Genomic DNA, 15,243 nt, shown 5'->3' on the forward strand with positions numbered 1-15,243 from the left:
CGTGTCTCTTTTACCACGCCTTCTGTTGTACAAAGCAGACGTCAGTTTGCCTTTTAGGAGAAAGCGGGACAATGCGACGTCTGCTACCAATCTCAATGAGCTGCAGAGCACTACTTCGAGCATATGTCAATAATAGTCAACTGAGATGGAGACTCACCGTGCACAAAAACAAATCTTCCTGGCTGCTTACAATGACAAAACCGGAGTCACAGCTGTGGTATCTTTTGAGTGCGACTTGTTTCCCTGGCATATGGGGCCATCACAACGCAGACAAAACAAGATCTATGTCAATAAATTCATTAAACGGTACTTGATTTGCAGAGAAGCTGCCCGTCAATTAATTTACATCAAAATATGACACAACATTTCAGGCGCATCTTGGTGTTCAGTGATTCTCACCGGTGCCGAGCAAGAACGTTAAAGTGTCATAACTAGTTGCTTTGTAGTAGACTGAGAAGTGATGCGTTTAACAAGCATGTGCCATGGCAATGCTTAGACAACTTAAGAGCACTGTACAGTATTCGGCGAAAAGCAAAAAACCCACTGAGAATCTAGTGAAGGTCGATCGGAGCAAAAGTCTCAGGTCTGTATCCAGTGAGATATCGGCCACTCTAAGCGTGAGGCTTTTGTTTCTGTCTATCAGTAGCGCGAGATTCCGCTGAAACGTAATGCACTTAAGACCAACGAGATAGAGAGGGAAATAGAGAGATAAACCGGCAGCCATATTTGAAGCTACCGTGGATGGCGCCATGTTGACCTCACATTGCCTTGCACAGTAAATCATTTTACACCTTTATACGCTCAAAACAGGTGTATTCTCATGAAAACACCCTTTCTATCCCTGAAGCAAAAGGTGCAAGAAAAGCATTATTAAAGGTGTAATAATGACATACACCACATTTTATCCAACGTCGATCATTCAGGATGAAAAGTGAGGTGTTGAAAGAGGAGTTTACGTCCAGTACACCTTTTTTACACCCCATTTGAACTGGAAATATGGTGTTAAACGTGGCGTTTAACTCGTGAAAAAAAAAATGCTGGTTTCACTCTGCTCAGCAAGTAATCACATTATAGACGATAACCTGAGTTAAAAACACAGTATTTGACAGGAAAGGATGTTAGGAATTTAGCTGGTATCTTTGACTCGTTGCAGCCATACGTGTTATGTGCAAAAAAACGCATTCCCGTCACCGTTACAAACGTTTTACACCCCACTACACTTAACGAACGTGCCTCACCAATTTGTACTTCAGTATATGATCATCCGATATGCCAATATAGGCTACCGACGGTGCCCAGGTCTCTTCACGGCACTCACGCTGTTACCAAGCTAACGAGGCGTGCCTGTGACACATTGCGCTCCAGTTTAGGTTGTACGATGCAACCACGGTTGGAAGTCTGCCGCGTTCAGGGCGATGCTTGCCATAGAAGCAAGAACGTCGAACTGTATGTCTCGGCATGCTGCCCCGGGAGCTTGTATTACACTAGCCATTTGAGAGGGAGTATTTGCCAGAAAACAACTCCATCCTAAACGGTGTTTTCAATAGAATGCTCCCCTATTAAGGGTGTTTTTGTTTTTAAACCGCCATTATAAGAGTGTTTCATGAGGAATACACAAGGTATATATAGACTGGTAGCGAGACACCCATAGGGCCCTGCGTCTTCAGAATGAAGCCATGATAGAGACCGTCAGCGCCATCCATCCGTTGCGCGGACTACTATGATTGTAAATAAATGACGTCACAGATGACATCAGCAGTATGAATAATAAGCAGTGCACAAGTAGCCATGGCGCGTTTACATTCCCGCACTTCGTTTACTTTGTATTCCCTTTCCCTGACCGAACCATACTAATCACCCAGGGCAACAATACCAGGCGAGAACAGAGAAAAATAAATCATATCAGGTTTAATGACACGTATCAATTAGAAATACATACAGTTATCACAGGTTTTGACAACTCCAAACAGAAGGATATCGCGACGACCGCACAGAAATTAGGAAGGTTCTTAAAGTTCATTTCTCGCCGAGAGCGAAATGTGCACGTAGTGTATAGCCTTTTGCATTTCTTCAATGAGTGGCCATAATGGGTCCGTTGCAAAAAAACATGACATCGTTGGTGCACAGCTGATTCCTGCCAGCGCTCACGCCATCATTGCCGGTCTCGCCATGACGAAAGCTTTTTTTCGCAGGACCGGCAACAGGGGATGCATTGCATTCACCTGTTCACACGTCTTAATCTTGGTCTACAGCTCCGAGATGTGAGCGTCGCTTCCTGTTGAACCCAAAAAGTGTACGAACTCCGTATTACGATGCACGGACACACGGCATGGCTACAGGCACGCACGGATAAACAAGCCTACTGTTACACATGTGCAGGGGATACGGAAACGTACGATACGGAAACGTACTCGAGTGGTAGATGATTTCGTACATGGGTACGAGTGGGACAACAGATAGTTTTATCTACATTGAAATTATGAATAAACTATTAGTACACACAAAAGTGATGCGCACGTCGTAAATATTTTTTGTTTACGATCGTACCTGTGCTACCTCGCTCGCATCATGGAGATGACAGTGTTGCCCGGTCAGATTTGTTTTTTGTTTACAATCGCTACCTGGCTAAATCTACCTTGGAATACACCTAATTAAAAGGTGTTTTAGAAAACACCATTCATTCGGGTGTAAAGTCAACACCAAAAAGGTGTGTGCCATGGGACAAGCCATTTACACCAAAAAAGTGTAAAAATGTTTGCTGTGTGTTCGCAAATGGCGGACATTAGGGACTCATGTGATGAGCGCCTTTGCGCGCGTACGCTTTGAAATTCCCATGCATTTATTGGTTCCGTAATACCGCGAACAATTTAAGGAACCGGCTTTATAGCGAATTCAGCTGGTTGTTCTCGTGCAGAAAAAGGTGCACTGGCTCGAGTGTGCATGTCCCACGGCCGCTTGAACCCAACGTGTGTCGCGCACTCGCGTTTCATTGGTCCTTCGGTTCGCTCTTCGTTCGTTTTTGCCTTGATTGAAGGAGTGCGAGAGGTCTTCTTGAAGCTTCAAAGTTCAAGGGGAAACGCGGGGTGGTTCCCCTTATCTCTATCTCGTTGCTTAAGACATGTACGGTAACTAACATTGGTAGTTTTTCAGTCAAAACATGCGTGGCATTTGAGAAGTACAACTGCATTATCCCGATTTTTTTTGTCTTTATGTGGCTCGTAAAAATCATTTCCAGGAGGTCACGTGGCACACACGATCCTTCCGCATTGTGGGTTTTATGCAGCAAATATATAAGGCAAACCTATCGTTCGTTCCAAATCTTGCGTCGAAAGTGGGCCGTCCCAAAAGTAGGTCCGTCCAAAAAGGACAGTCAGGAGTTCTTGGCACACCCTGCAGACTTACACTTTGATCAAATACCGCGTAAAATGCAGTGAAACATCCTCCCAATATTTCTTCCATCCACCTTCATCTGGCTTGGGTCATAAACCTCGACCTCTGCATGCTGCAGGCGCTTTCTTTCGTCGTGTGTTGCTTCCCGCTATTCGGTGGGAAGGCGAAAACATAAAAGGGTGCCTTGTGTAAACAAACGCGTTGAGCCACGTGCAACCTGGATAGCACGTGCAATGAAATCATGGCGGAACAAGGGAAGGGAGGGGGGGAGGGAGGCTGGAATCTCGTAGACCTTTGGACCTCCGGGGCAGAGTCAATAAACGGGCGCTTTTTATTATTACGACCGAGGAGTGGTGACCTCTGTACGCGGCTCGGAAGTGTTTGATTACGGTCCGTCAAAAATCAGCCGAAGAAAGTTGTTGAGGACCAGACTGTGCAGTGGGAGGTCGTGGCTGGGCTTCGAGGATTTGTTAAGAACTGCTAAACCAATATTTTTGTCACCTCTCAACTCGGATAACGAGATGTCAGTGACGTCGGGGAGCCAGAAGTTCCATATGAGCTCACTGTATCACCAATGTTGCGAGGAAGAGAAAAGAGTATGGAATGAAACTGTCCCGGGGAAGCATGACAACATTCTGATATGCCAAGGGTACATTTTAATATTAGAATCGTATTTGTGTGGAAAGGCTCAAGGATGACGCGTACTCCCGTGAGTCGTCCTTTTCATCATGTCGTTCCAGATTTCTGATGAAAACCTCACGTGACGATGAACGAAAACAGACACTAACCTTTAAAATCGATGACACCTTCAGTGCGGGGACATAGACAAAGGACGAATACAAAAGAAGACGACGACAACAGCAACTGAACTGCCAACCAAATAATTTTATTTCGTGCAACGGTGGGTGCATAAAGACACTGGTAAATTTGCAAAAAAACTACGTCCATGTCGACGACTTAAAGATAACTTAATGATAGCAGTAAACAGGGGGGTTTGGGAGAGAGAATTTTCCATCGTATTTATGCGTCCACTGTTACACGAAATAAAATTATTTGGTTGGCAGTTCAGTTGCAGTTGTCGTCGTCTTCTTTGTATCCGTCCTCTGTCTATGTTCCCGCGATCAGGGTTTTATCTATTTTAAATCTGAGTTACCAACCCGCACAAGTTTTAACCCTTTATTCACTAGCAACTAAAACTCACTTGCTTTGCATTGCTTTGTAAGTGTTGCACAAAACAATTAACAGTCTATCTTACAATCACCACGTGTCGAAATCCTAGGCCCCGAGACATTTCCCACACGAGGATATCCAACTTCCTTGTTCACTTCATAGATCTTGGAGTTGCAAGGTTCATTGAGTACATGGTGCTGGCTACTTGTTCACCGACATTAATATGGATGATAATTAATAACCTTGGTTGCCGCTCAATTAATCTGACCATGAAGAGCGAGTCGCCGATTAGGAATTACGGGTCAACAAACTGAATCAGTGTGGGGCGGCGGCACGGAAGAGCAAGAGCAGTGCAGGCTGTCTGCAGGAAGCACCGTGTGAATGGGGATGTGGAATAAAAATGATGAATGATTTCTCCTGTTTTCAAGGCCAATATTTACTGTGCCAAAGTGCAGTCGACGCTGTGTCACTGTAATATCATTTCGCCTGACGCATACTTAGACGAAGCTTCAAGGTCTTGGAGAACTGAAGGTGACAAGTGAAGCTGTTGGGTTCAGTCCTAACGGCTCAGCTCAAAAAAACAAAACAAAAACAAAACAGCAACAAAGAATACTTACGATCAGGTGACAAAAATATAGTTCAGTGAGCCATGCGTTACACGCACATGTGCTAGCCGTTTTTTCATAATTTGACTGCACATTCCTAAGCACCCTTTGCAGCAGCGTAATCACTGGGCTTGGAACAATGACGCTGCCGTGGTTGAACAAATATGTGAGTTAATATTTATGAAGCGGAGGATGAGATGGAAGTTGAAGCAAAGAAAAGACAATGAACGAAAAGTGGAAATAGTTAAATTTTTTAACGTATCTTTTAATGTGGATCAACGCCTCATTCCCTGGTTTTCTCCTTTGTTTCTGTTTCATTCCATTGTTTGTTCCGGAATGAATTCAACTGAAATGTGTAATAATAGTGTCGGAAAAGGTGTCATAACAAAACCCATCTAAAACAGTGTCTTTTAAAGGAGACACGCGCTCGAAACAATGTTTTGTGTAGAATACATTACATGGAATGGTCCATTTTGTAGTTGAGTACACCACTTCGAACGGTGCTTCAGAAAGAATCACTTTGGTTATTTTGCCGTTTACTTTTGCACTTTGGACGTGTCATACTGAAGAGTGAAGATGCACCTCTCCCCGAATCCCCACGAGAACAGGAGAAGCCGACGATCCGACAGCACCTCGTTTCCAATGCATTATTGGGCCAAAAATATTAAGAAAAGTAAAAAACGCGAGACCCCAAATTCGTAAAAGAAACTGAAAACGTGGGATTGCGCGCATTTTCCATGCGTTAAGCGTATTTTCGGTCGAACGACTAACTTCCTCATTCTGCACAAAGAACCGAACGACAAACAACCCCCCCCCCCCCCCCAACTGCATCCCGCAGTTCAAGAACCTCTCCTGACCACTAAACGTAGACACACATACACACGCACTTACTCCTGTTTCCCGACACTGCTCGGCCCTCCATTCACGTGATGATCCCTGGCTAGCTGACCAAATTACAAGAAGAAGTCGCTAACCTCGGACCCAGCTGTTCGTCGTGCGGGGGCGCACAAACGAAACTTGCGGGCGAAACAACGGCTTCGAGCGGACATGCAACGGTTCGATGGGGGGTTCCTGGGGGATCCTGGAGGGAGGGGAATAAGCCAGGAAACTGTTAGGGTGCGGCTTACCCGTTTTAATAGACCGGTACAACACGCACTTTTTATGTACGATGCGCTTCCAACTCCGGCGCCGTGCGTTGATGAGGGCGAGCGGCGTGTTTAACTTGGTTCCGTTTTCATCTTGCCTATTTCTTTCTTGCGTGCTTCTTTCGCGACTCGTTCATGAGGAGGCGGCGGTCTTGTTCTCACGGTTCTACTTGTAATGCAATTTCTGTTTCTCGTTCTTCCTCCTGTGTTTCTGACGGTCATGTAGTGCTGTAGCGGTGTAGCATCAGGTCTTGTCCGGGTTTACGTCAAGAACGGTACTCCGTGCACGTACTGGCGTTTTCGTTTTTTCAGCTGGGTTAGGGGAGGTTAGGTCAGAAGGGTTCATACAGTGTTTCGTTGAAAGATTTGAATGCAGGATGTTTAAAGGGTAAAAGGTGACGGATAACAGAGGGCTCTACTTGTGTCGCTCTTTCACGGGGACGATAGTGTGAGAAGTAAACGAGGAGTGTTTCTTTCTGTCTTTCATTCATTGCGTGTTAGCGCCACGAATCGACTTTGGCTATGAGCAGCGTACAGACGCGAACAGATGGTGGAGAGGACAGCAGGAATGAGTGAGGGACAGGGGTGTTATTATGCATCCTGGACCGACTTCAGGGGGGAACTGTGCCGACATTCGTCTGGAAAGCCTTCGGAAAACCCGGGGAAAACCTGAGATAACAAGGAATGTATCAGATGGATTCTGTAGAAAATGTGAAGAGCTTGTGCAAGAAATACAACCCAAACTTTGCTGACACTATGGCTGCTGCGCGCGCCTACATCGGTGTTCGTACTGGCTTTTTATTTCCGAGTGACCCGCTTGTGAATAGGGCAGCACGTTATTAAGGATGGTCATGCGCCGTGGGGAAACTTCAACTGTGTGGATGTCAGTCTTAAAGCGTGTGAGGAAATCTCATGGAAAATATTCAGGCAGCGTGGGTGGTGCCGGGGTTCAACCATGGGTCACCTTCCGACCAGCATGGGCGCGGAAAACAGTTTTCAACCATTCAAGGCCAGGCATCTGGTGGCTGTGTTATAACCAGGGTTGCAAAAGAAATCACGATTTTTTAAAATCAACTAAATGTGATTTAATTGATTGCAATCTAATTTATTTGATTTTAAACAGACTTGTAACAGCCCCAGCGAATTATCATTTTTTCTCCACAGTCATGACGTACGATGACATGATAACAGTAATTTTTCCCAGACTGGGGGGGGGGAGTACCGAGCTTTCAGGGGGGGGGGGTATATGTATATACGGATGCATTATGGATGGGTATATGCATTGGTCACGGAGCTGTATTAAGCAATCTCAGAAATTTCAGGGGGCGGGTGGTGTTGCAAAATACCTGGCGTTGTGCAGGGACGGCTTCGGTTTCGTTTTACCCATTTGCGACACTCAGTGGAAGCACGACAGTGCTAGCACCCCGATTGAAAAAATCACCAGAATTATTCTGGTGTTTCCTGATGTTCCTGGCGTTAACACTAGACTCTTTTGATGTTTGTAATGTGCACATCAAAAATGTCTGGCGTGACACCAGGGTGATTCTGGTGCTGTCGAGTTCTCCTGATGTCAACACCAGAGTGGCCTAGTACGACACCAGAATGATTCTGGTGCCTTATAGAATGCTTGGTGTGCGCACTAGACAGACGTATTGTTTTAATGTGATCGTTAGAGCGGTCTGGTGTGGTTCACAGACACCAGACCTACAGGCGCCAGAGTATGAGCGCTACGCGTTGTTACCATGAAAACCGCTATTTACAATGATTATGAGTTCCTTAGCGCAACTTATTTTCCAAAGGAATGATAATTCGCATCGCAAATAATTCCCTCGAGTGTCGAAATTGACACGCATTGCGGCTTTCACTCGAGTTTGAAAACGAAACTTTACGCTCTCATTGTCACATAAGACAGCGACAGCGCCATCGGCATTAGTGCCTGTTTTGAACTCAACGAGCTGGCCGTGGTGGTTGACGTAGCGTTCCGTCCTGGTTTTGAAGGTAAAAACTGCGCACGAATGTGAATAACCTTGAATATGTGTTTCTGAAGATCTGCATTATATATCGTAGTTTGCTTTCCAACCTGTGCACAAGTGGGAGTATGAGAAAATACAAGAGATACATTCGGGGCAGATGTGACGACTGGTCGTTGGTGTGACTTCTTTGAATGTGCGTTTCGTCCGGCATCATGTGTTATTCATGAGATATGGACTGCAAGAAATAGAGGACGGAAAATGACTGAAGAGTTGATCAAGTATGCTTTTCTAAATTATAACTGTGCCGCATGTGATGTATTCACACTTGCAGACGAAATAATATTGCTCCTTTTTGTAATTTTATACTGTGGTGTGCATACTTCTCCTAAATGTGTATCATCAATGCTAGCAGTAATATAGACAGTTTTGTTACACGTGCTTTTCTGTTCCTATTTCTGATTGTCAGTATACTATATGCAAACAATTAGTAGCCTGCTAACAGCTGGGACACCTTTGCAGTAGAAAGAAACCTTTGATATCTTGTTGTATTGTTGACTGGTTTGATGAGTCGCTAACATTAATGAGTACATCCCAAGCTGCTTTAGTACCGGAATAACGAGCAGACCGTGTTTGTTGAATGTTGCACATTCATATATGCATGGCAGGATCCCTTCGTGGTGTTTTATGATTTATTTGTTTATTTATTTATTATTTATTAATAATACCTCAAGGGCCCTTGCGGGCATTACATGAGGGTATATAGTTGGCATACGGAAAAACTGAAGTGATGCACAGCAAACATCAGGAGAACATAAATGTACGTAGATGATTTCGAAATGTGTCTGTGTTATCGCTGACGGCCAAGGCTTTGGGAAGGTCATTCCAATCTTTGCTGCTGCGGGGGAAGAAAGATTCCAGAACGTATGACGTGACGTATGAGTATGATGCTCGACTATTGAACATTATGCTGTTTCTCGCATTCGATCCCGTGAGGTACTTGGCTCCTCAGCTCCCTTATGAGGCCCTGAAAGCTGTGCACAGTTGTGAACGCTTAGAGAAAAACAAACAGGACAGCACTAACACCGTGTTCGTGCTATGGTGCCGCGCTTGCACTGTCCTGCTTTCTCTCTCTCTCACACACACACGTCTACAGCTATGCACAGCTTTTAGTGCATTGTGAGGTTCCTGACGGACCAAGTACATCACGGGATTGAATGCATGAGACATCTTAATGTTCAACAGTGGAGCGTCACAGAACACCAGGGACCCTAGTGTGCAACACCAGAGCACACACATCAGAGGTCCTGGTGTGGAACATCAGAGAACAGATACTAGGCACACCAGGGAATTCTGATGCTAACATCAGAGAAGAAAACACCAGGAATGTCCCAAATCACAGCCACCAAAAACACCAGCATGATTCTAGTGCTTTTTTCAATAGGGACCACGTATAGAGTCTTCCTCGTCCCAGTCCAATCATTTGAAGTTTGTTGTTGTTGTTATTCATCTATAGCAAGCTAGTACAAGATGCTCAAAGGGTGTTCAGGGTCAGTTACAGGAGCCCCAGGCAGAAAAGTAACTGAGTAGAGTACCGAATACTCAACTCTTAACAGTATCCGAGTGCAGTACCAAATGCTTCTACGAGATGGCTCATTACTGTAAGGGCACTATCTTGACAGACCACAAGTTTCACATACGCCCAGCATCACCACTCATGCTCTTCAGTCCAACATACCAGTACGCCGCGTATCCACTAAACCTGACGTGTTTCACCAAACTAGGCATCTCCGAACAACGACTCAGGTGCCCCGGGATATCTAAAAACTATTTAAGTTAGATACTAAATGCTGACGCTTTAAAAATATTTCAATATAATGATAGTAAGATACAAAAATTATTTCCAAAAGTATTTGAGATACAGCAACTTGGGTGGAGTATTTAAGTTATGTGCAAGTCTGGTGTGAAGCGCAGCATTGCCCGTAATCGTTTGTAATACGATATCTGGTCGAAGAGGATGCAATGATGGTACTGGGTATGTGCAGGCGGCACCATTTTAACAACGAATAATTAGTCTCAGCGGTGCTAGAATTATCACTAACCAAATACTTGTGCTCTTTTGCCACGTTTTGGGGCTCCTTACTGAGTTTTGAACAGTTTCTTTTTCCAAAGAAATTATTCGGATTTAAATCGTGTCGAATATCAAGCGATTGAAATCACGATTAAAATCAGCGAGTAAATCGGAATGATCTATCTCACGCCACCCTGTCACGCCACCCACACGCCACTTTTATTAGAGGGAAAGGTCTGCCAGACCAAGGTCAGTATGCTATTCCATAAAAAAAAAAAAAAGAAAAAGAAACGGCCCTGTGCTCGTGGTGTAGGTTTCCTATTTTATTCCGTGTCAGCGGCCGCGACTCAACTCTGTCTATCAGTAGCGTTCAGACGTGGACAGATGGAGAGAGGACAGTAGGAAGGGGTCACGGGGGGTTAGTGCGCGTCTTGGACCGTTAGTCAGGTACCGTTAGTCCGACGTTCGTCTGGAGAGTCTGCCGGAAAACCCCGAACAGCACAGCCAGTGGTAGGATTCGAACCCACCTCCCAGTCTACAGCACGACCAAGGAGCGGATGCTTTTACCCACTCGGCCATGCAGCTTGTATTGCAGTTGTACGTCAATCCGGCACACTTCCATGTTAAGTCGGCCCAGGACGCACCCCTGCGATAGTCGTGACGTTGCCAACCTGAGCGTGGCCGACTACGGCAAGAGTTCCACCACTATCACCACCACCTCAATCCCAAACATTCGATCAGAACCTCCGCGTGGGCTTCTGTAAAACTCGTCTCCTATAGAAAAGACAGCATATCGATCCTGCTTTGCTCGATAAATATAGCTAAGTTACGAAAGAGCAAAACTGTCATGATGAAGCAACAAGCCCAGATTTCGTTTTCTTTCTTCTTTTTTTTCTCTTTCTTCTTTCTTCGTTGCTATTTTTTTTCCTTTTCCCTTCTTTCTTTTCGTTTTTGTTTTTCCTCCTTTTTACGGAGACTCACCTTTTCCTATTCGTCCTTTCCTTTCTATTTATTCTTCGTTTTCTTTTGATTTTTTTTAATGGAATAGCATGCCGACCTTGGTCTGGCAGACCTTTCCATTTAATAAATATATATCCCCCCCCCCCCCAGATTTCTTCACTGTTCAACAAAACGGAGATGCGTAATAAGTAATGGTCCTCGGCTATAGTTACAACATCATGGTTCAACAAATATGGAGTGATGACTGGTGAGAGAGCCGAGTACAATATACATTTTTCATCACGGGGATTCCCCGTGGTAAAGTATGCACGGTGGTACATTTAAAAATAAACTTACCTTTTGCTTGATAGCAGAGAGCAACTCCACCGCAGGTTGTAAGAAAAATGTTGTGAACTTGTCGATGTCGCCGAAGAATTTTCGCAGGAATATATCCTTTGTCTGGCTGAGAAGCACCACTTGCACAGAGTGAAAAGGTTCGTACAATGAACTTAAAGCCGCTTCGATCACCGGAACCACATCGCTGGGACGCTGCAAAGAGAAACATGCAGATTTCAGAATTTACTCTTCAAGGTGTATGGGTAAGATTGAATAGGTCAGAACGATTTGTCCAATAAAGTTGCATAATCGCGTGAACAATGCGGCCACCTGGGTTGTGACGCCCATCTGAGGAGCATTTGCAACGGCCGTGATAATGAAAGGACATAATTCTGCTGACCAGCGTGTTTCCTCAAGGTCACGTCCCATAAGGTTTGACGCTCGCTCACAGGGCGCCAACGGTCTACAAGGACCGCGCTCATTTTGGCCTTCTAAACACAATCTTACAATATAATATGAACTTGACGGCGTTTTCATTGTGCCTCTCATATGCAATGCAGTCTAGCCCACCAGCGCTGCCTTACATGCAGTGCCACATTACAATATTTTCAGACCACCGGACTTCCGTTTCGGTTCGGTTCTGTCTGCGCAGCATTGAAGCACGCAAGAAGCTCTGGCACAGAACCCACAATGCTAACAAATTCATTCTCGGTCAACCCTCACGACATAAGCTCACGTAAAGTTCCCATTAATATACACAACAAACACTACACGCGTCAACCCCAATAAACGTCCTTCGCTGGGATGAAAACAAACTGGCGTCTTCATTCCCGTTAATTCCAGGGCTTTCCAACGGAAAGAGTTCCAGGGGCCACTGACGAAGGGAAGCCGGTGGCTTTGACAGTGATGGCATTGACCGTGAGGGCCGCTGACGCGACGCGCAGCGGGACGCCGTCTGCGGAGACGTTAGTTTCCTTCACGCTGTGATTGGTCACGTTCGCTTGAGAAGGAAAGTACGCAAAAGGAGTGCCTTCTGTCGTTTGCCGGTGGCAGGAACAACAGGAACGGAGGAGCAACCAGTTTGTTTGTGTTACATGGCATTCGCTGTGCCTAGGTTAGCAGTGAGAGCTGAACTGAACAATACGAATTATTCGGATGTACGTGCAACGTTCCTTTTCAGTGTGTGCAGATGACTATCGTAAAGACGATGGAGTCTCACCTTTACATCAGTGCACCAAGTGATAAAAGCTATCACCAATACCTTGTTCTCAAATACTGTCCTGATGCACCACATCATACACTGCACTCGGTATGGCTTATACCGCGGAAATAATGTAAAATGTGGTATGTGAAAAAGCCGACGTTGAGCATAAAAGGATTACGTATACGTCACGTAGGCAGCATAACCTTGAGGTTGGAATTAAAACAAGGGGACGAGCAAACTAGCATACGACACAGAGCAGGGCTGTGTTGTACGCAGAGCATCAAACCGAACCGGAACCGAAAACCGGAAAGAACCGTTTCTTTTTTGCCCGACTGGAACCGGGATCATCCCGAAAAGGCTGCCGCCATCTTGCAGCTGAACCGGAACCGAACCGATTCAGAAACTCTCAGTGACCGTTTCAAAATCGGTTTGAAAATTCGAGAGTTCGGGACTGACCGTTTTTCACCTTACCTGCCTTAAGTGCCCCAGCCTCTTCCAAAAGTGATCGGTTCATGCGGCATTTTTATTTATTTATTTATTTTTTGCAACCCGAGTCTCCAATACAAGCGGTAATGCATATAGCTGGTTACCCACATCGATGGAGACGACGTCGTACAACCGCGCTCTATAGTTTCGTTTTACTGTGGACAAGCGTTCTTGTCGCAGCTTTGCGGCCAGCTAGGACATGCCAAGAGAAATAAAGCCTTCGGAACTTTCCTGCAGTTTATTTTAGGGCATATACCTTGTGCAATGAACCGGTTCGGAACCGATGTGTGTGTTCTCCTGGAGGTGAACCGGAACCGACCCATTATGCCTGGACCCGAACCTGAACCGAAGAAGAAAAAAAATCGGTTTGATGCTCTGGTTGTATGGTTGTTTGTTCGTCCCCTTGTCTCGACCCCAAACTCACGGGTATGCAGCCTACGTCAATCCAACGTATTCAGAAACACATCGGTCACTTCGATAGATGCTTTAATAAATGTCCCCGCCTTAGCACGCTTGCTGCACTGATTCGATAGCCAACCCGATGACAGAGTCGTAGACATTAAACTGTTCAATATGAATTGATCGTGCCCCCTCGAAGATTATATGAAACAATGAGGCGTCGTTGTACCTGGTTTATACATAGCGCAGCATGCGACGCCTTAAACAGCCGTTCCATACAGAATCTACATAACTCATGTGACGTCTCACTGTAAAGTAAACGCTCGCTCTTCGCCGAGCTTATGCCCAGCTGCTTCTCTGTGCCAGCCACACTGTCTGGTGGAACATCGAACACCTTTACCGGAACTCCCACCGTGAACAGCGGCCGCTGCACGAAGCATCAACTTCAGAGAGTCTCGTCAAAAGAACTTACCGGCTTGTTTGCATAGTAAAGACACGCGGATGACCACCATCAATACAGCCGATAGCCTGCATTCCAATCTAGAGGTCACTAACCACAAAGACTGAAATGTCAATACCCTCCCTCCCAGGAATCAACCAATACAGCAAAACGAATCACAGCAATAGGCACGCGCGCGCTGAAGCTCGCGCAATGGTACAAGGACACGGGCCGGTACGTCCATATTCCCGAGCGTGACCAAGTCAATTTCATGCATGCTGACAAATGCGTCAATAGAGACCTTCTTCGTCCGTTGTTTTTACGTAAGCTCTCTACCAGAATAACTTGAGTCACATGCTTCCACCGATCACGCATTCTGGGTCAAGCGAGTATTCTGGCCAGATGCTGTTTGTCGGCAGCAGTTCGCACCCCTTGGAACGGTGTACTGGTAAGGATCTCTGGGAAGTGAATGTGATCCGTGCGAGGAAATGTTGCTTGATTCATGTGTGTAGTGCCTGCTTCCATGCAGTCGGAATAGGAATGGGAGGCGAGAGGAAAAGGAGTTAGAAATCAGGGAGGGGGAAAGTGCGTTGACATGATGTCCAGGGTGGATGGATATGTATCTCGAGTATGAAGAAAGGCAGATGCTTGAAATGTACAAGATTGATGCGATGGAACGCGGTAAAGAATTTCTTTTGTAAGCGTTTCCTTACGGCGTGCACGGCATCAGACGAGCGTTGACGACGGAGTGCTTTGGAGTGTCAGTGTCTGAGGAGTAAACAGAGGGTAGCGGTGGCCTGAATTCCTTGAGTGTGGAATTGTGTACACAGAGTCGGAATACTTTCAAGCTGCATCGTCCCCGGCTGTGTTCAGGTCTACTGAAAACCGCGGCGCTTTAAAGCAAACGGTTATATAGGTATCAGAATATGCTATGACAAAGGTGGCGCCGTTTCATTGCCGAGCGATTTCCAGGACGGCCGCCGAGGCTCAGAGAGGGCCGTGAACCCTGGGTTGACTTCAAAGGTCAATGCTGACATTTGCTCTAAAGCGTCTGACGAAAAGTCAGGCGAGACATCCAGACAGCACAGA

General features: G+C 45.7%; 1 protein-coding gene across 3 annotated transcripts in view; it reads right to left on the minus strand.

Moving 5' to 3' along the window:
* LOC135378435 (uncharacterized) overlaps positions 1–15,243 on the minus strand; it is a 662,816-nt gene that overhangs the window by 381,659 nt on the left and 265,914 nt on the right. For all 3 annotated transcript variants that reach the window (XM_064611464.1, XM_064611465.1, XM_064611466.1), the window contains one exon: positions 11,648–11,839. In XM_064611464.1, coding sequence (XP_064467534.1) covers positions 11,648–11,839 — 192 coding nt within the window. The remainder of the gene's footprint in view (positions 1–11,647; positions 11,840–15,243) is intronic.

The sequence above is a fragment of the Ornithodoros turicata genome, chromosome 1 (assembly GCF_037126465.1).
Source record: "Ornithodoros turicata isolate Travis chromosome 1, ASM3712646v1, whole genome shotgun sequence".
Classification (NCBI taxonomy): domain Eukaryota; kingdom Metazoa; phylum Arthropoda; class Arachnida; order Ixodida; family Argasidae; genus Ornithodoros; species Ornithodoros turicata.